We start from the raw sequence: 20,490 nt of genomic DNA, 5'->3' as shown, positions 1-20,490 counted from the left end.
ATCAAACCCATAAATCTAACTCATAATTCCAATTCCTTAGTCGAGCACCAATTGGTCTCTTGGAGCATCAAAAGAAAAGCAATGGCACGCATAAAGCATAAATCAAACCCATAAATCAACCGCATAGTTCTCGGGAAAGGCTTACATAAAATGACATAAATCAAACCCTAAAATCCAACATAAAATGGCGTATGAAAAAATCAAAAACTTACCCACGATTGTGCGAGGATATCAACGTTGTGCTGTGCAAGGGTGAGAAAATTGACACTGCAATCAATGCTACGTGAGAGGGAGGGGTGGAGAAATCAGTTGCACGAGGGAGGAGACTTCGGGAGGTTGTGAAGGGAGGGGGGAAGAAGAGGAATACGTTATGCATGAGAGAGAATGAGGGAGAAGAGAAACTCTGTGTGTGGGTGCAGATGTTTCTTTCTTGCACCTCCGACGTGTCCAATTTGTATTGGTTGGTGTAAAAAAAAATCCTGACCTGACCAGCCTTGAGTTTTTTTCCTAACAAAAAATGTACAAAAAAAACACTTCAAAAGTTGTTGATTTAAAATTCTTATTTATTTTTTAAATATATGGAACTCAAGATATTCAAAATATTTTATCACAAAAAAGTAAGTTAAAAATGGTAAAATGTGATGACATGTGATTTATTAAATCAAATTTAAAATACAAACATAAAATAGTGAAGAAAATATAGGATTTTTATTTTTATTTTTATTTTTGAGGATTATTTTGTATAAATTAGGGAAGAGTCGCAACCCTCGGTGTATAGAAATAGAAAAAAATCCACGCCCGACGGACATCTTAATTACGGGGTTTGTATAAGAGCAAGATTCCTTGAGGACTGCACTACTAGACGACGAAAAGCGAGACAGCGTGTGACCAAAGAGAGATGGCGTGGTGTGCGGCGAGGTCAATGCACGTACCGATGATCGAGGTGGGCGCACTGAGCAAACAGGTTCCTTTCGCCGGCGGTGTAGGCTTTGTCTCCGTCGCAGGCACCACCCTGTGGCGCTCTTCATGTTCTTCTTCCAAGCGCTCTGTGTCCCCGTTTGCTTGCTTGGGCCTTTCCACTGATTCTCGTAAGCTCCCTTCATTTCGTTTTCATTTGCTAGAAAACTGTCTCGGGAAAGAAACCGAAATCAATTTTTGGATATGGAACATTGTTCTGCTTTTACCAAAAGTCGGTTCAAGTTGTTGATAATGTGGGCCGAGTTTGAGTGAGCATTTCATTTGCAGATTAAAGTTCGGATTTTATCTTAACCTAGAGTTCAATGATACGGCGGGGATCTTAGTTCCTCGTATAAAAAAAAAAGGGTTGCAGGCGATCTTTTGCTGTGAATCTGTGATTCAAAGGGAAAATTATTCATTTTTAAACAGATTACTAAATTCATAGTTGTTCTCTACGTCTTGCTTATAAGAAAAGAGTTTTCCCAGATGTGTTTTCCCAGATGTTTTTTTATTAGCTTTTAATTGCATTGTATTTCACAATCCCTGAACATCTATGCTTTTGATTTTCCTGATTGCAGGTATAAAGGAAGCTGTCCAAACAGAAAAGGCTCCCGCAGCCTTGGGACCATATTCTCAGGCCATCAAAGCCAACAACTTTCTCTTTGTGTCTGGTGTTCTCGGACTTGTTCCAGAGGTTTGTCGTATGACCAGGAAATCTTACGCAATTCTTTATTTTACCATTTTTCACGTGGCTTTACATGCGCACTTATGTTTGCCTTGGGCATCTATGCTGATGTATACAATTTCCACGTGCATACAGACTGGGAAGTTCATCTCGGATTCTGTGGAAGATCAGACAGAGCAGGTATAGTAAATCAATGTAGACCTGGTACTAATATGATAGGGATATATCTTGAATCTTTGAGCATTAGCTTGCATAGATTATATTTATTTCCTAAAGAGAACCATCAGTGGGCATGAAAGAACGATTATCGTATCACCCAGTGTTTGGGATAGCTCACGTGGCTTGAGCAATTATCTTTGATGAATGTAAGCCAAAGTAAAATAGAAATTTGATTGTTAAAAATTAAAATTGCTGTCTTAGATTCTTAATCAATCCCCTCATAGACCTATAGAGACATGCTGCTGCGTACTGTGGCTTTTGCATTTGGATGTTGCTTTACTTCTCACGTTTTTATCATCTTTTAGATACAAGTGTATTGTTATGTTCAGTAGAAATTTGTAAACCTTGGCCTCTTTACCAAAAAATGATACTTGCTATATCCAATTTTATATAGCCCTTTTTAAGCTTGTTTTCAAATTGCAAAGCATTGTGTTTTAAACACATTCAAGCCAATGGGAAAATTGCAGGTTCTCAAAAACATGGGGGAAATCTTGAAAGCCGGTGGTGCAAGCTATGCCTCAGTAGTTAAGACAACAATTATGTATAAATTCCTTGATTACTTTGCTCTGTAGCCTTGATCTTTGAAATCGAGCGTTGCAAAATAAATGAGTTCCTTTATTATTTTCTGCTGCAGGTTAGCAGACTTGAATGATTTCAAGAAAGTGAATGAGATTTATGCTAAATGTGAGTTCTAGAATTAAAATTGCTGTTTCTTTATTTCTTTTTTTTTTGGTCATGGAAGAAAAAAATATGTTTCCATGTCAACTGAAGACTTGGATTTGACTTATCAAAAAATAAAATGAAGACTTGGATATTGTGTTGAAACAGAATGAAGATCCACCCGTGGGTAGCCTAAGTGGTAAGGGCAAACTTGTGTGCTTGTGCCCCATGTCACAGGTTCTGGGACCAAACTGCAATTTAAGTGGGAGGTCATGGCAATGGGTTGTTGTGCTAGTCTCTCCGGCGGTTTAGGTTCCATAGGTGAGTCCTAAGGGCTCTGCCATAGGGTAGTTCCCCCGTCATTAAAAAAAAACAGATATGCAGTCCACCATGTCTGCACCATGTATATTGTGTTGAAACAGAAAATTGGATATTGTAATCATGAAATCTTCAGTGTGGGGTATCTAGGTTACAGTATAGCTTGGTAGTTGAGACTCTTGCTCGCAGAAGACGACGTTAAACAAATTTGAGTGGACTTCAGTCTATATTTTTTCATAGGTAACTTCAGCCTATCAAGATTTGTGGTGGGGTTGTGAAAGCCCATCCTGTTTCATGGCTCAGCTTGCGGCCAGATTCATCTGAGTTTATGGTTGCAAGTATGAATAGTGTTTAAACTTACCTATCAAAAACTTTTGAAGTATGAATAGTGTCCAAACTAAAATTGTATTTTGCTTGGCTGAAACTTTCTTATCTCACAGCTTTATGTGTTGTTTTAGATGAACTAATCTAAATTTAAACATTCATTTCATATATAATCCATGTATCTGTGATAGAGGTGGCCTAATTTGCTTCTGCTCACAAGGGTCTACTCTGGTAAAAAAGTCCTGAACTTCAAATGCAAATAGTGACAACTGGGATTGCTGTTAAATCTTCTAATGGCCGTTGACGCCTGATTAAATTGTTTGTTTGGCAGACTTTCCTTCGCCTGCCCCTGCTCGTTCAACCTATGAAGTTGCTGCATTACCATTGGGTGCCAAGATTGAAATTGAGTGCATTGCTGCAACATAAACTCCTTTGGCGAATGGCATCCGCTTCTTCAGACAGCTTGGATTAATAAGACGGGAGGGGTGTCGCCATGATTAGGAGTTTTAGCTTTGTCTCCACATGGACATAGTTGTTATTTTCAGAATGTCATCTTGATGAAACTTGCAAGGATGTCTAACGCAGTGTCACTAAATGGTGAGAGCATTTGGTTCACATCAAGTTTACATATGGGTTTGGCAACTCTTTAAAACCAAAGTATCCGGGAAAAAAGAATAGAGGGGTGCCATAGACTGCTGTTCTCAGTTTCTGACCATCACATTTCAAAAGCATCTAACCATTTTTAGTCAAACATCATACATAGTCTATGCCTTGATGATTCTTCAAGGCCCTCCTCGCTCATCCTTTGCAAGAAATCTACCCCAACCACGCCACCATCATTTTCTCTTTCTTTTTATTGAAAATTTTTTGGCGAACCATGTGACAATCTTTGCTTAAGTAGCTCACGTCTTCTTTGGTGCTTTGGTTGTCTAATGGCTCCTTTGGACATGAGAGGATTTCATAATTCTTTGAGTAAAAATGTTTTTATTGAATGTTGAAAAATAAAAGAGAGAAACTTGAATAAAAATATTATAAAATTAAAAGATTGTGTAATATTATTTTTTAATATTATTTTTATTTTGAAGTTTGAACAAATTTTATTTATTTTTATATTTTGTTTTGAAGTTTGTAAAAGTTTTAATGATTAGATTAAAAAATTAAAGATATAAAATAAAAATATATATTTTCTATTTGAATAATATTTATAAAAATTATAAATTAATTTCACGTCATCACTATTAAATTAATAATATTATCAAGAGTCATAAACTCCCTCACCATTATGGGTCCCACATAACACAAAAAGGACCCGTATAGAATTTTTGAGACTAATAGAAAGAATAATGATAAGATTATTATCTTATTAATAGTTATCTATTATTATTTTTTATTTATTTTATTTTTTAATTTTTAATTTTTATTTAATAATTAAGGAAGTGAGTGCTAATAAAATTATATATTTTCTTTAATTTTTTTTTTAGTGATTAAGAATGTTAAAAAAATATTTAAAAAAACATAATAAAAAAATAAAAAAATTGAAATGCCCTTAAATAGTAGATAGGTAGTAATAACTATCCTATCCAATGTTTTGAATACCATACTAGACGTCGTACCGGTCAAGACACTGGAATGAAATATTTCGGTACCGGTACCGTTTCGAGATAGCATTTCGGGATAACATTTCGGGATAGTCGATATATAAATAAATTATATATATAAATATATATAAAAATTATATTCCAAAATAATAGTCTATATATAAATAAATTATAAATAAATACATATATATAAAAATTATAAATAGTCTAGTCTGAATTAGGGGTTAAAAAATAAGTTTGTAGTTTGAAAAAATGAAAAAAAAAAAAAAAAAAAAACACAGGCCGAAATATCGGTCGGTACAGGCCGAAATTTAGTCTGATATGGCCGCTACGGCCGGTATTTTAGCCGGTACGAAACAGATATAGTATATGAACTGACCGGATGGCTGAAACGAAAAATTTCGGATGGTACGGTACGAAATTTAAAACATTGATCCTATCACTACCCTAATAGAAATAGTAGATGGTGGAGAGTCGAGACATTGGCGTCCACTTTTACGATCAGTTTGAATCTTAAATTTATCTCAACTCATTTTATTAAATTATTATATTTTTTAAAAATTTTAACATAAAATAAATATAAAAAATTCAATTTTTTTAAATATTAAAATAATAATAATATTTTATTCAACACTCATCTCAATTAAACGTTAAAACGCAGTCTTAGAACACTCTTATTGGATTAGCTAAAAGTTAAATCCAATAAGAATTTAACTATTGAATCATAAAATGTATCACATTAGAATAGGTATATTCCAAACATTTGGAATATAGCTACAGTAACTTCTAAAGTTATTTTCAAATTTGAAAGATACTGTTTATTCATCAAATCTATTTTATATCAATTGTTTCTCTCTCTTGAGATCTCCATTAATGTCTTTCCAATTTCTATTTTTAATCTATAATTTAATTAGAAATAATTACTAATTAATATATAATATTATGAATAGTAAAATATGATAAAATAAAATAATTTTATAATTAAAATATTTTTAAAATTAATATATTAATTTGAGTTAGTGATATATTAATTTAATAAGAATATAATTATTAATTAATATATAATAGATAGAATAGTAAAATAAGATAAAATTGAAAAAATTAATAATTAAAAATATTAAATATTTTTAAAATTATTAATTATTCATTATTATATAATAAATAAATATATAATTTAATGTGAAGATTTGATGTAAATAATTAAAATTAAATTTATCTTATATTATTTTATTATTATATAATAAAAAAATAATTATTTTAATATAAAAATTTATATAAATAAAATAATTAAAAATTAATTTTTTTTTATATTTATAAAAAATATCCATCAACTTTAACTAATCTAACGTGAATGCTATTAGTTGAGAGACATAACAGCACGGATGCCATTCCTGGCCGCAGTTCTTACCTATAGCTGGTAGCCCACCTATTCATCTCAGATGCTCCTTTCCTTCCCCACAAAAACAAAAAAGTAAGATTCCCCAAAATTCGTTCGTTTCAATTTTCCAAATTTCATTCTTTTCTTGCATATAATGAGATTCTTGGCCCGATACTAGATCTAGAGGTTTCATTACTTCTTTTTTTTTTTCCTTGTTGAATTTCTGGGTGCAATTTATGCTTCTGGGCAGAGATGCAAATTCTGACGTAAATTCGCTTTTATGTATTTTTCTATTCTGTAGTAGTATTAATCGCGGGGCTTGCACTCGGATTTGATCATATTTTGATTTTCAACGTCTTTTCTACCTGGGTATGCATCATAAACCTTCTTCTTCTTCTTTTTATTTTTTTCTTTTTTAATGTTTTTGTTCCTCGTGTACTTGAATGATGGCCCGGTACATGTGTTGAATCTGGTTGGTGTTCCTAGCCTGTGAAGTTGAGTCTGGGGGAGTTCTGAGCGTTCCTCTCGCTGCTGTTAGCTTTGAAACTAAGCATTACAGTATTATTTTCATCTATTACAGCTTCTAACGAATCTATTGCTTTAAGTTGTACGATGAGTTTCTTCTATTTCACTTGCTTTAAGTTGTATTGCACTTGCTGGCTTTGGGTTCCTGCGCGTTTTGCATGCATTTCTGGCTTCTGCTTTCTGATTGTTGATGAACTCTTGTTTTGAGACAAATAAAATAGAACTTTATTCATATTTCCATGCCATTCCAAAACATCCCATGTGATTGTGTTTGTTTTCAGGGTATACCGATCTTAACATGGAAGGTATTGTGGTGAGAAGGGTCATTCCCTCGGACAATAGTTGCCTCTTTAATGCCGTTGGGTAAGCTTAGCTTACAAACACCAACTCGCCACTATCAATTGCAAAGAAGTGAGTTCGGTGGTGGCTATATCTGATCTCTTTTATTGTCTTTTGAATTGCAGGTATGTCATGGATCATGACAAACACAAAGCTCCGGAGTTGCGACAGGTTACAATCTATAGCATGTCATCTTTGGTGCCAATATCTTAGTACACCTCATTTTCCTGCTCTTCAAATTTCATTCATGTGGGATTAACTGGATTAGTTCGATTCTAAGATTCTAAATACTGTTTTTTTTTTACCCTCGATAATATTTGAATATGTTATTCAGATTTAAGTTTTACATTTTGATACCTTGCAGATTCTGACTCATCAAATTTCATACTTTTAATTAAAATCTGAAAATTATGGATGTTTTTCATGTTCCTTTGTGATACTTTATTAAACTATGTTTACATAAATGTGTCAATATACCGTGTCAGAAAGTTTTCTATGTAAGCAATCTTTAGGAATATATAATTGCCAATGCTTTACATTTGTCCTGCACTGCTTATACTTGCTGCTTGAATTAATGGCATCCTAGTTACTTTATGTAGTTTCTTATCCTTTCATTTTCTGTTTCAATAACTTTAAAGGTTATAGCTGCAACAGTGGCTAGTGATCCGGCAAAATATTCTGAAGCATTTCTTGGAAAGCCAAATGAAGTGTATTGTGCTTGGATTCTTGACTCAGAGAAGTGGGGAGGTTTGTTGAACTTTCCATTCTTAATCAGGAGAGACATCATTGTCCATAAGAATCTAAGATGTAGTTGAAACGAATGGGTCGAAGAATAGCTGTATCTTGCATTGAAATCTCCTTGAAAGTGCTACTGGTTTATGTTGTCTACCAGTTTTTAGGGGCTGTGTATGTTATGGAGGTTTATCTTTTTTAATGAAGAAAGGGATGCCCACTTTCATAGGATAATAGTGGCTACATGTCTAATCCTGCAGCTGGGCTTGGTGTGACATAAGATTAGCACACAAATCACCTTACAATTCGAACCTACTGCTCAAGGGTGCCCCGAGGGCAGTATTCTTCCTGCGTCCAAGTCAGAAAGAAAAGAAATCGAAATGGTACAATTAAAGAATAATGCAACTTTTCTCTTTAGCAATCGTTTAAAATACAAAAACCTACTTTTAAGGAGGGCAAAACTTACCTTGTCAAAGATTTCAGCTTATATTGCTGTATGTATAATGGTCCAAGTTATTGATCTGCTAGCATCAATTTAGAGTTTAATATCATATTCTGATCAATATACTCTGTGGGTTCTTTGAGCCATTTGGGCTTGAATATCTTCATTTACATGGAATAGCATGAATAAGTTTGTTGTAAGCTCATAGGCAGGTAATCTATCAGTGGTGCGAAGCGGCTTTGCCCTTTTCCGTGGGTTAATTATTTCTTGAATGATATCACGATTCATTTCCACTGTAACTGACAACTCAACCTTTTTTTCCTTCTCTTCTTGTTGCTTTATACCCAATTCCTTTATTCTGTAGGGAGGATATAGATTCTTGAATTAAAAGCAAGTTAGGTGGTTCCTGTACTCTTGAGTTTCAACTTGTTGAGAACAGTTTTTGCTCTTGGCTTCTTATAAAAATGTTGTGTGGCAAATGATTCTATTGATGAGTGGATTTCTCTTGCTTGGTTGGGTTCTCCTTTATATTTAGTCAGCACTCTTACTTTATTCTTCTAACTTTCTTACTTGATTATCTGTGAAGGTGCCATTGAGCTTTCAATATTAGCTGATTATTATGGACGTGAAATTGCAGCATATGATATCCAGACCACACGATGTGATTTGTATGGTCAGGTCAGCATTAGGAATATGTTCTCTTTGCATCTGAATCTCATCAACTTTCCATTGCTGAATATGTTGCTTCTCTTTTTTGGGCTTCTATTTGGCAGGAAAAGAAGTATTCTGAAAGGGTTATGCTGATTTATGATGGGCTCCATTATGATGCTTTAGCCGTACGTGGATCTAAATATATGAATCATATTTTTGTATTTACTCTTTATTGTTGTATGTATAGAGGAATAATCAAGAATAAATCAGAAATTGCCCATATGTAGAATTTCTAGATTCTGCCATCTTTTTAGTTAGAGTCACCTGGTCAAGCATAAACCAACTGGTTGATCTTAACCATCTATTTTTCTTGCGTGCTTATTTGGTTCTGAAAAAGAAAAGTAAAAGAACTTAAGAGAAGACTGTGTACTAGGTGGATTTGATACTGATGGTCAGATAAGTTACAGTTTATTGGGTAAACAAATGGCAGTATCAGCACTGTCGGCCACTGGAATTTTGTGGTTACTATTTCTGTTGCCTTTTATGTGTTCATCATTATTTTTTTTGTCTGCTCAAACAACCGCACCCCCCCACCCCAAAACCCTTTTCATGGTTATGGTTTCTTATGTATAGTTTCCACTCATGAGGTGCTTCATTTTGTATTAGCAGATGTCACCCAGTGAGGGAGCCCCAGAGGAGTTTGATCAGACTATTTTTGCCGTACAAGACAGGACCATTGGTCAAGTTGAGGGCCTTGCTCTTAATTTTTCCAAGGAGCAACAAAGGTAATAATTGAGGTCTGATTGAGGCTTCATGGTACAGGGCAAGTACTTTTATTGAAAGTTGCTTCTCCGGGTATAAAGTTGTAGGCACATGAAATGTCCTTAGCCAAGGTCCACAAATTTCCCAGAAGTCAGAAGTTGTGGCATATAAAGTTGCCTGGTCAGATTACAAATAATCAACCTGGTTTATAAATGTAGAGAATCTGCATATACATTTGCTTTGACCACTGCATGAACTTTTGAGGCAATGTTCTTGATTAGCATTTTCCTTAATTATTTTAAATTATTTTTCATGAGAAGTTACTTCCCCGATTTTCTTCTCCTGATATTCGTGTTAATTTGTAGAAATGCTTGCATTGACTGTGAGTAATGAATTCCATCCTGTTATTTTCAGAAAAAGGAGATACACTGATACTGCTAACTTCACTTTGCGCTGTGGAGTATGCCAAATTGGAGTAATTGGACAGAAGGTCATATCTCATCATTAATACATATTTATGCTTGCTTCCCCGTTTCTCTCTACTTTTTTAACCTACCTTCCCTTAGAATTCTGAACCTCTTGTGATCGTACACCGACAATAGGAGGCTGTGGAACATGCACAAGCAACAGGCCATGTCAACTTCCAAGAGTATAGATAAAGAGCAACTGTGGAATTAACATGGCCGTGGTGTGGTCCCTCTTATCTTCTATCACTGAACTGTGTGCTCCTCTGGACTTGGAACATTGAGCTTTGTAACTTTTGATATTGAAAAACCAATACTATTTAATGTTCTTCCGGAACTCTTTTAATCTATAATTTATATAATAAGATTGGATCAGGATGCTAAATCTCCTATTGTATCTTATGTACTTTACGGTTGTGCTTTGGTTCTGGTGCATTAATTTTCCTTCGATTAGTTGGACTGGACCTTTTGTTTTAAATATGAAGTACCATCCTCTATATCGCATATTCGAGGTAAGACATCTCCAAAAGCAATAACATAAATTACAAAGGAGAATGTAATCATTTCAATCCCTACCATGCATTTTTTTCCTTAAATAGTGTCTTGACTTTAAAATTATACATTACAAATTGCATTGTTTGTTCTCCGGATACTTGCAAGGGGAATGATTCCTGCATCCTAAAGAAGCGAAGACGCGGCGACGGCTACTCATGACAGAAGATAACCTGACTGTTCCTTTTGAAAATCGCTATTCCCTGGGGTTCTGCAGGATTACGAAACATAACTTTTCTGGAGTGGATGATCGATTGCAAGCGAAGACTGGAGAACCAGAAAATGAGAGTTTCCACTTGGTCAATCACATGCATTTATTCACCGGCTCCTGCTTCGGATTTCCCTAACAATAACCTCTGAGCAGTTTCAAATGGGTACCTTCCAAGGTGGCAATGAAGCTACTTATTTCCACTTGGCTTTGTCAGTAACCATGCCAAGCAAGTTCCTTGTTGTCCTGTCTAAATCTTCTGTTTAAGAACGTGGCGCAATTGGACCTTCTGGCTTTCCATCCTTGCCTCCAAAAGCCTTGCCTTCAAACTACTCTTCTGTGTGCTGCGAGGAATGCACCCTTTCATCCCTTTAGTTCCATGAGGATTCCCATACTCGGGAGAACTCCACTGCCCCACCAAATCCGCAGGACTAATCCCGCCTTTACCTGAGCCCCTATCTGGAGATATGATACTCCCATTGGATATCCTTCCATTTGAAAGTCTACCATCCGTACCCTCTACAGAGATGATCTTGTAATTTTCACCATTACTTGGGCATGATCTCCAAAGTTTTGCTATGGATGAAACCTTCTTCAACTGCCTCGTTGGCACAGAGCAGACTTCACTGATTTCGGTAATTGGTGTTTCTTCACCAGCATTTTCCTCCCATTCTGTTCCATTCCTTGAGACATTACTGTCTCGATGATTCTTGTTGACAGATGGGGCACTCCCTTCTGGTGAATAACTTGAGCCCTGATCCTCAAGATGGCTTACAGTTTCCCACCCACTTTCATCCTCTTCGATGTCACCATTCTCATCAACAAATGTATTAGAATGTCTCTGAATGCTGTCCTTGTTAATTACATTAACCTCGGGACTTACAGTATGAATTTTGGAGGCAGGGCTGGTGGGACTGAAAGCAACACACGGCTCAATCTCCCTCTCATTGGATTCAGCAAAATTAACATCTTCAAATACAGAAAAAATATCATCTGGATTGGGGGGTTCATAAGAAAACTCCTTGATATCTTGAATATTCACGGAGGCAGCAGCCTGTCGAAGCATCTCCACTTCTCTCATCTCCTTCACATCTGGACTTACGCTTCTTGACCTCAGAAATTTCTCTAGCTCAGCTACAAGCTTGCTCATCTGTGAATACTTCCCATCAAGGGCCACCTTTGCATCGACTAGCTTCATCTGAACACGTTCTTCACGCCAGACCTCAGCCATCTGCAACATCCTCCTTTCCTCCTCCACTTCCTCTCGGAGTTTCATGGACTCTCTCTTTAGAGCGTCCACTTCAGCCTTGTCTTCTCCAATCTCCTTTGCAAGCTCATCGCATACTTCCTCAATTAATTCTCTGCCCTTTCTTTCTTTTTCATAGTCCTGCATATATCGCTTCGCTGATAATTTGGCATCAGCCAGCTCGTTAACCAATTTGGAATTCATAATTTCAAATCTCTGGCGATTTTTCCTTTCTCTGCTCAATTCAGCTTTCAAATCATCAATAAATGCACGGATTTTCTCATGCTCCCTGCTCCGCCATGAGGCCCTTTCCTCGCTGACTTTCCTCAAGAAGTGCTCTAGTTTCTTTCTTGAGGATCGGCGCTCAGTCTCAAGCTCCTGAATGCGGGCTCGAGCACGCTCTAATTCAGCTTCAAGTGTAGGTACTACTGAAACAGCACTTATTTTTTGGTCTAGGAGCTTCATGTGACGGTATATCTGTTGCGCTTCATCTGATGTATTAAAGCAGACAGGGTCCCACTTTGTTGCCCCCTCCATTGCAGAGTTTGGGATCTGAAATGAAGGTTCCAGCTGAAAAGAGGAAAACTGTCAAATATTAGATTGAGAGGAAAAAAAAAAATTTGGGGGCAGGTATTCCAATAATGCGACTTCATTAAAGCCCAAAGGATAGTCTGTTTTTTTGCTATACAGCTTTGCAAAAGGTTTTTGTTTCACATTTTTGGTTATTCTATTGAACAATGCTATAAGTGAGATGTACCCAAGGTATTCCTTGGCCAAAAGTGAGGGGTTTTCTCGATAACATTACAGGGTTCCATCCTCTTTTAAGGAAAAGGCAGGCCCCTTATCATTAAACATGTATATTTGAACCTTTTTTTACGAACTGCAAACCGGGCATAATATTTCCTTAATTGTAAACAAACATTACTCCAGAAACAAGATGGTTAATGAAGTGTGAGTACTTTTTATGCTGGCCCATAGATCCAGGCAGTATTCAGAATTTCAGGAGGGCCATCTCCAGGCTATCACATAAACTTTAATAACCTAAAGGAATATTTGTAAAGAAGTTGGTGAATATAAATGGGAAACCCCATCTCAGCTTTCATCCAGCACAAATTGTAACCTTGTTGTCTCTATACTAGCTTGTATCAGATTCCATTGATTCAGTTAATAGATTTTAGTCCTACCAAAGAAAAAAGTAGAATTTAAACAAAGTAGATCAGTCTGAACTGTTCTGGCAAGAAATTATGCACTATTTCCTTTCCATATGTGTAAATTCTAACTGAAATAAATAAAACCATTATAAATAAATTGTTTTCTAATCGAAGCTAAAACTTAAGACCAACACTAAGTTGCGTTTAGTTTAGTGAGGTGATCTCAAATATTCTGTGACTAGTAGTGAAAAAGTAATGATAGAATATTTAATAGTAATGAATAGCAGTAAAAAGTAGGTGAAAAATAATAATAAAATAATAAATAGTAGTGGAGTATTATGAGAATACTCTACTACCCAAACTAGCCAACAATGACTTTGTCCATAAAGGAAATTGCCTAAATAGGATGTAGGATGTTCCCTATGCCCTGCAAGTTAGTAAAATGGAGGGAGTTTCTCTACAGCCACTCCAAGATCCTCACACAGAAATCTTAAAATCCAACATGCTATAAATAATTTACTTTCATTTAAGGAACTGAAGTAAGTAGGTCACAAGTACAACATGACAAAGCGGGCAAGTTATTCTGGAACAGCTTATAATGATTGTTGCTCAGTAGCCAGCTAATTTGATAGGTCATTACTTATTAATAATCATGGTTCAATTAAAGAACTTGCAGAAGTGCATTACCTTGCACAAGAATCCGTTCTTGGCACCAGCAATGGAACTAGGGCTTTGTAAGAGATCCTTTGCTTCAGAACCATAAGCTTTGCCACTAGGATGACACAGAAAGGGAATGTTTACATGGCCAACACCGTGCTGCATTGAGGAACACCAAGGTGAGCTTTTTTTTTCTATGACAGGATGAGTAAATTGGAAACTATCGAGAATTGATGACGCGAAAATTTGTTTTGATAGGAATTGATGACAATTAAAAGTTTACCATAGCCGACCACTCATGATTGTCATGAACAACAAAGCCAACAAGACGTTAAGAAACACCAACCTTCGGAAGTCATTTAAGGACATATCTAGATGTCTAGATAGAAAATCACTTACATCACACAATTAAAACATTCAGATCAATTTCAACTACTATAAATCTTTCTTTGCAATGGAGGTTTTCATTATAAATTTAAAATATTTTCCCGGAATCAAGACCCACTTAAGAGAAGATGCAACAACCCAAGAGAAGCCTTTTGGTCCAACAATTCATTCGGCCAACTACCATATACACCCCCATAATGCTAACTTTTCACAGGCACCCAGAGAATAATAAAAAAACCAATTTTAGCATCACAAAAATCAAACATATTCTCACACTTAAAACTCAATCTTCAAAATCGAACAACAAGAAAGTTCACCATAAAGATGAAACCTCGATCGTATCACACGAAGCCTATTCACGCTTCTCCGAATAAACCTAAAATTACAGATCTTGACATATCACACAAAGACGAAACTAATATGGATAACGAATAAAGAAATAGAAAAACTCACCTGACGCCCTAGCTGAGCCTCGCCCCGCAAGACACCGTCCGTTTCGCCGGCACCGGCAGCAACCTCGGGAAGCTGCAACCGCCAGAGTCCCGCGGCAAGCTTCCTTGCCGACACGGTGACGTCCTGACGTCCCCTCCGGCGAGTTCTCCGACGACATTCTCGTAACGACGTCTGGTCCTCCTCAGCTCGCTCGTTTCGCTTACCGTCGACGCCATCGACTTTCCACCTGAGCAACGGGGTCTCAGGCCGGCTCCTACGCCCGGAAGGAGCTCCGTTTCTCTTCACACGGGTCGGACTCCCGGTTAGTCGCCGGGAAGGCTTGCGAGCGATGGGCTTGTCTTGGAGATCTGAGTGCTGGGACGGGTTTAGGGTTTTGTACGAGAGGTTCGCCGGGAATGTCAACGGAAGTTGCGTCTTTCCGGTAATCTTCATCTCCGCCAGCTAGATTCGCCCATTTAGAGAGAGAGCAAGAAGGTGTGAAATGAAGAAAGTACAAGGAGAGCTCCAGAGAGAGCAGGGAGTGAGAGCGGGGGAGGGACAGGGTCAGAGACTCACTGATTCTGCCGAAGAAAACGACGCGCACAGCACAGGTATGGACATACATCAATATGTGTATGTATACGTATCTACCGTATGTATGCTTATGTGTCTGCCCGGATCTACATGCCCAGTCACTGTCCCTCCCTGTACATGTGTTAATCAGCCGAGTTGGAATGAATAGCGGTTATCAACTATTTTTTGAAAAGTGAAATTTTAATTTTTTTATATATTTAATATATTGTTGATGTGTAGATTTTTTACTATAATTATATTAAAAAATTATTGATATTTTATAATTTATAATAAATAAAAAAAAAAACAGAATTTTATAAATTTCTTTACCTAACTTATAAAAACACAACGTGATCTTTTTAAATATTTAGGTGTCGTTTAGATTCAAAAATAAATTGTGATGAGTTATGAATAATAATAAAATTTATGAGTTAAAATTATTGAATAATAATAAATAGTAGTAAGATGAATTGAGATAAACTGTAAATATAAATGAAGCTTTAATTTTTTATCATTATAAAGTTGAACATAATATTACAAATTAATAATAAACATTGAGTTATATAAATTATATAGTTTTTTTTATTTATGAACGAATTATTTAATAAAACAGATAAGATAAACTTAAAATTGAATAAAAAAATATCGTTGAGTAGTTTTATTTATTTATTTACATTTCTATCTAGTTATACATTTTCAAAATGGGATTGGTTCGTGACTAGTCTTGAACAAGTGATATGGCGTTGGTTTGAGTGTAAAGAGATTTACAGCATTGTTCAAGCCAACCTAGTTACCATGTAAATCTTAACGTATCTTTTTATGACTTTCGCTTCCTTCTAAAATGATACGAAGAGATGGTACAAAGATTCTTACTTATTTGTGATCAAATCATAGGGTTAAAGTGAAATTAAAAAGCTACCTAAATTCTTCAATATTTTTTAAATATTTAATACAATGCATGAAACTAACATAGATTATAACAATTATTAGAAAATAAGCATTTATTCTTTATCTTTGTAACCATTATTTTCTAACATGACATTGAATTATTATAAAATTATTTATTCCCATTTACGTATCCTCTAATTATTTGATACTACGTAAAAAGATAATGAAATAATCATATTTAAAAGAAGGAAAATACTCTAATCACAAATAGATTATATAAAAAGAATCTCATAAATTGATGTGACATGATGCATGTGATTTGTCAGATTGTAAATTTATTTTTATTGTAAATTTATTTTTATTATAAAGTATATCTAACTGATTACATGAAATCACGTCAGTTTATGAAATTACTTTTGTGTAATCTCTCTGTGGCTACAACAGTACACTTAAAAGAAATATATATAGTTATTTCACGTATATTTCCATTTATTTTCAATTCTAAATTTTAATTTTAAGGGATCCTAACATTAAACTAATTTGAAGAGTTTGAATAGGATAGGGCGAATCGTATTCCAAAAAGAAAGGAGTTGAAATATTGAAAGCAAATTAAAGTAGCATGTCCTGGGGTTGAAGCTTTGATCTGATCTATCATCTCCAATTCTCCATCTTATTCTACTGTGTACACCATTAATGTTTTTAAACTTGGCAAATATATTGAACAAGATGCACATGAGTAAATTAGGGTTGATATATATATATATATATATATATATACACGCGCATGCATTTTGGTCGAATTGAGTAATTATAGGCTCACTTATGTGCATGATAATGATCCTACAACATCCACTCAAATTCAATGGAAATATATTCTAACAACAATGTAAAATGCAACTTTAAGGTGCATGCATGCTTTGCAATATCAATCACATATAAATAGTATCGATCTTTAATTTACTGTATGTGTCTGCCTGCCCTGTTTCTAGCTTCTTATTTTATTTTATTTTTTATTTTATTTTTAAATGGCTGTTTCTTGCTTCTAGTACTACTGCAAAGAGCTTAAATAAATTCTGTGTCCTCCTCGGAGTCACGTACGCACAGATCTGCTTGTTTCCAGCTTGCATTATTTTGATGATCAGAGCAAAAGGAATCCAAGGGACTTACCACGTGGCATATTTATGTGTTCTACACGTGGCAGCAGATGCGTGTGTACATGTCAGCAGCTAGCTTGCTGCGCGTATCCCATATTCCCATGCAAGTTGCAAGGCGACGAAATGCACCCCACATGGTGTTGGCCTTGTACTATGGTCTAGCTTAGCTTGTTTTTCGAGCCAGAAATTAATAAAAATCATGTACATTATTTTTTAGGCTTCAAAGTAGGTTTAGATCTAATCTGAATTACTTTAATCTCTCATATATTTTCTATACTCAAGCTAGCTAGGAAATCTAATCCAAATTAACCATATATATCAAGGTTGTAATATAACTAATTTGCTGCAAATTGCTTAACGGCTAGTACTGTCTGCCCTTAATCTTTGTCATTTTTTTTTTTTTTTTTATTTGCAAAAAGAAAAACATGAATGATAATATATCATATCCAATCTGAACATCTCGTTTATTTATAAATAAATCTTAATCTTAGAATTTTTTCTTTTTATTGCGTATTTTCTCAATTTCAATTTCTAATTTTTGTCGATTAACTGTCCGTCAAGATAATTTTTATTTTGTATGACATGAACATCATAAACATAGGTTGTCGAACAAAAATGATAACTAATTAATTAAACAGATAATCTATGACATTTTTAGTTTAAAACATGCATGCATGCGTATAGACATGAAAATCTAGCTGGATCATGAACTTTAGGGGAAGATACATGTTTGATAAGGTCTGAATAAAATGAAAGGTAGATACAAGCTAACGTGGGTCCAACACCATAATGGGGTCCCAAATCATCGTTGTTTTTTGGTTAAATTTTGATAATCCTTACTTTTTAACAACATATATAATGATTATGAGCTGCATGAGTGTTGGTCGTAGCTTCAAGTTGTTGGTACTGAATTCCATGCATGATTTCGATCTCCAAATGTATAAATATTGTGGAAATTAGTCTATTATATTTAATTATCACTACTTCTTCAAGCCTTGATCGTATAATATCATTTATGATTTATCAGCCTACAAAAACTAAAATTAAATTAAAAATATATATGTATTAATTAAATATATGTTTAATTTGGTATAATATATATAATATTCTTTGGATGAAAAAAATTGTAAACAATAATATTCTAAAAAAAAACATTGGTCTAATTTAATTCGAGTAGGATTTGGAGAGAATATATATGATTGAATAAGGGCTGATAATTAAATATAATAGACTAATGTCCACAATATTTATACATTGAATTTGCATATTTAAAAAAAAAAAAAAAAAAAACCAAGTACAATCTGATATTCGAATTTCTGGATTTTTAAAATTCGAATTCATCCAGATATCAAACCGGGTCATAACACGTAATAATTTTAGCCGGAATTCGACTCGGGTTTAAAACCTGAAATCCGGTCGAGTATACCCAAAGATCCTATCCAAAATCCAGATAAACAGTGGTAATTTTAACTTCACCTGTGAATTGTGATTGCATGTTAGAGCGAGCCCATAAATCTTCCACGAAACTTCTTTTATCGTCCTATTGTCGGAGACAATGAATGAGGATATACATACACACACAGTACTACTTTTTCGACCCTTTAAATTTAGTCAAAATTAATGTTTGTGATCTTGTGACCGCACAACCATAATCAAGAATATACTGTGTCGGGGCCCTACTTGCATGCCCACGCCGCCCATGGGGTCGCTCTTTATTTTAGTAGCGATCCCTTTAATTTACAAGCTAAGATCAAGTGTCTATTATTCTCTGTCCAGTGAATTAGATATAATTTGGTAGAGTCCAGGCAAACTTGCACACACAACACAAAAAAAAAAAAAAAACCCAAATCCTATATATCTCAATTTTAGAAACAGAAACGCGAGCTTTAATTAAAATTATATAAAAATAAATTTATAAATTGATGTAAATTAATGTACAAATATATTAGATTGTAGAACTATTCAATTTTATTATAAATTAAATCTAACATTTTATATGAAATCATATATATTAATTTATAAATTTATTTTTATAAAATCTATTTCTCTTTATTTAGTACCGTACTAAATAGAGATGTCAAAAAGGTTATGGATTTAATTTTTGATCAAATAAACTCATGAAGAATTGACTGACACCTGGCGGTCAATATCTGGGACTTAAATATAATACGTACTCTGACATCAAAATGATAAATTCAGCGCCCTTGATCTTGGTTAAGTGATTAATCGGTATGGGTGGCCGCGAAGGGTCGATACATGTACTACTTTTCTGATCATAAATTCATGAAGAATTTGAGAGGGTAATATAAAGTAATCACATCAAGCTGAGTAGGTATGATGTTTACACCAATCTAACCTCATTATGAACGAACGGGTTTGCTATCCATCCATCCATACATTCATATATATATATATATATATACATACATGCATGCATACGTATATATCTGGTTTATTAATTCATGAACTAATTGTTTTGGTTCATTTTTTGAAAGCTTTAAAGTTTACAACTTTCTGGCTTCATGCGTGGCCCTCCATATTCAGCAATATTGGCAAGTCTAAGCCCATGCAGTTGAATGAATGATTTCTGGCTTCAGCAGGCCAGGGACTGCAAAACGTGGCCTGGCCTGCATGAACAGGTCCTAGCTAGCTAGCTAAGTGCATATATAGATGTTTCGTCGTTTTCTACCTCTTTGGGTCTGGCTACAGCTTTGTTTCATTATGAGCTCCTTTAATTGGGCTCCCAAGTGTTATTTTTTTTTTACCTTTTGGTCTGAAGCAAACATTCATGAAAGGTCAAACTAGAAAATTTGCTAGCTTACAACCGGATCCGGATTAATATGAAAATTTAATCCAGATCTGTGACCGTGTTGATATATACATATATATATATATATATATATATATATATATAAAAGAAGAGTTTGGAAGCACTGGTACCGTGATCAGTAGGCAGCCGAAAAAACCCCATAAAACTTGTTCAGTTTCTCCATGGATGTAGTAGTTCTCTATTGACAATATTCTAAAATCATGAAAAACTGGACAAACCTGAAAAACTGGTTTAGTTTTTTGATCCCGGCGGTCTTAATTTCCCACGAAAATCATGAACCATGCAGTTGATTATATTGTTACAGGTGATGAATTTGGTATATATGAACATGATTATCATGACCTCTGAATATAAAATC

General features: G+C 34.8%; 3 protein-coding genes across 6 annotated transcripts; 2 read left to right on the top strand and 1 right to left on the bottom strand.

Moving 5' to 3' along the window:
- Positions 1-735: 735 nt before the first annotated feature.
- Positions 736-3,878, top strand: LOC108984106 (reactive Intermediate Deaminase A, chloroplastic-like). 2 transcript variants are annotated; one of them, XM_018955945.2, is made up of 6 exons: positions 736-1,088; positions 1,536-1,651; positions 1,778-1,822; positions 2,329-2,402; positions 2,496-2,545; positions 3,495-3,878. In XM_018955945.2, exons 1-6 carry the CDS (start codon positions 899-901, stop codon positions 3,587-3,589), a joined length of 570 nt encoding a protein of 189 aa, XP_018811490.1. In that variant the 5' UTR covers positions 736-898; the 3' UTR covers positions 3,590-3,878. The 2 variants fall into 2 exon arrangements, with proteins under 2 accessions (XP_018811490.1, XP_018811496.1); XM_018955951.2 differs by lacking the exons at positions 2,329-2,402; positions 2,496-2,545 and having other exon boundaries at positions 781-1,088.
- Positions 3,879-6,105: 2,227 nt separating this feature from the next.
- On the top strand, positions 6,106-10,444 carry LOC108984082 (OVARIAN TUMOR DOMAIN-containing deubiquitinating enzyme 2-like). 3 transcript variants are annotated; one of them, XM_018955913.2, is made up of 10 exons: positions 6,123-6,232; positions 6,441-6,508; positions 6,946-7,027; positions 7,129-7,174; positions 7,642-7,750; positions 8,764-8,855; positions 8,951-9,013; positions 9,498-9,613; positions 10,005-10,080; positions 10,193-10,444. In XM_018955913.2, exons 3-10 carry the CDS (start codon positions 6,963-6,965, stop codon positions 10,247-10,249), a joined length of 624 nt encoding a protein of 207 aa, XP_018811458.1. In that variant the 5' UTR covers positions 6,123-6,232; positions 6,441-6,508; positions 6,946-6,962; the 3' UTR covers positions 10,250-10,444. The 3 variants fall into 3 exon arrangements, with proteins under 3 accessions (XP_018811481.1, XP_018811458.1, XP_018811473.1); XM_018955928.2 differs by having other exon boundaries at positions 6,232-6,325; XM_018955936.2 differs by lacking the exon at positions 6,441-6,508 and having other exon boundaries at positions 6,106-6,232.
- Positions 10,445-10,560: 116 nt separating this feature from the next.
- LOC108984072 lies at positions 10,561-15,280 on the bottom strand. Its single transcript, XM_018955905.2, has 3 exons — positions 14,709-15,280; positions 13,899-14,027; positions 10,561-12,630 (listed from the first exon to the last, which is right to left on the bottom strand). The coding sequence occupies exons 1-3, from the start codon at positions 15,138-15,140 to the stop codon at positions 11,065-11,067; spliced, it is 2,127 nt and encodes a 708-aa protein (XP_018811450.1). The 5' UTR covers positions 15,141-15,280; the 3' UTR covers positions 10,561-11,064.
- Between the last annotated feature and the right edge of the window lie 5,210 nt (positions 15,281-20,490).

Source organism: Juglans regia, chromosome 2 (genome assembly GCF_001411555.2).
Source record: "Juglans regia cultivar Chandler chromosome 2, Walnut 2.0, whole genome shotgun sequence".
Lineage (NCBI taxonomy): Eukaryota > Viridiplantae > Streptophyta > Magnoliopsida > Fagales > Juglandaceae > Juglans > Juglans regia.
Note: the sequence above shows the minus strand (reverse complement) of the source record. Positions and strands in the feature narration are given on the sequence as shown.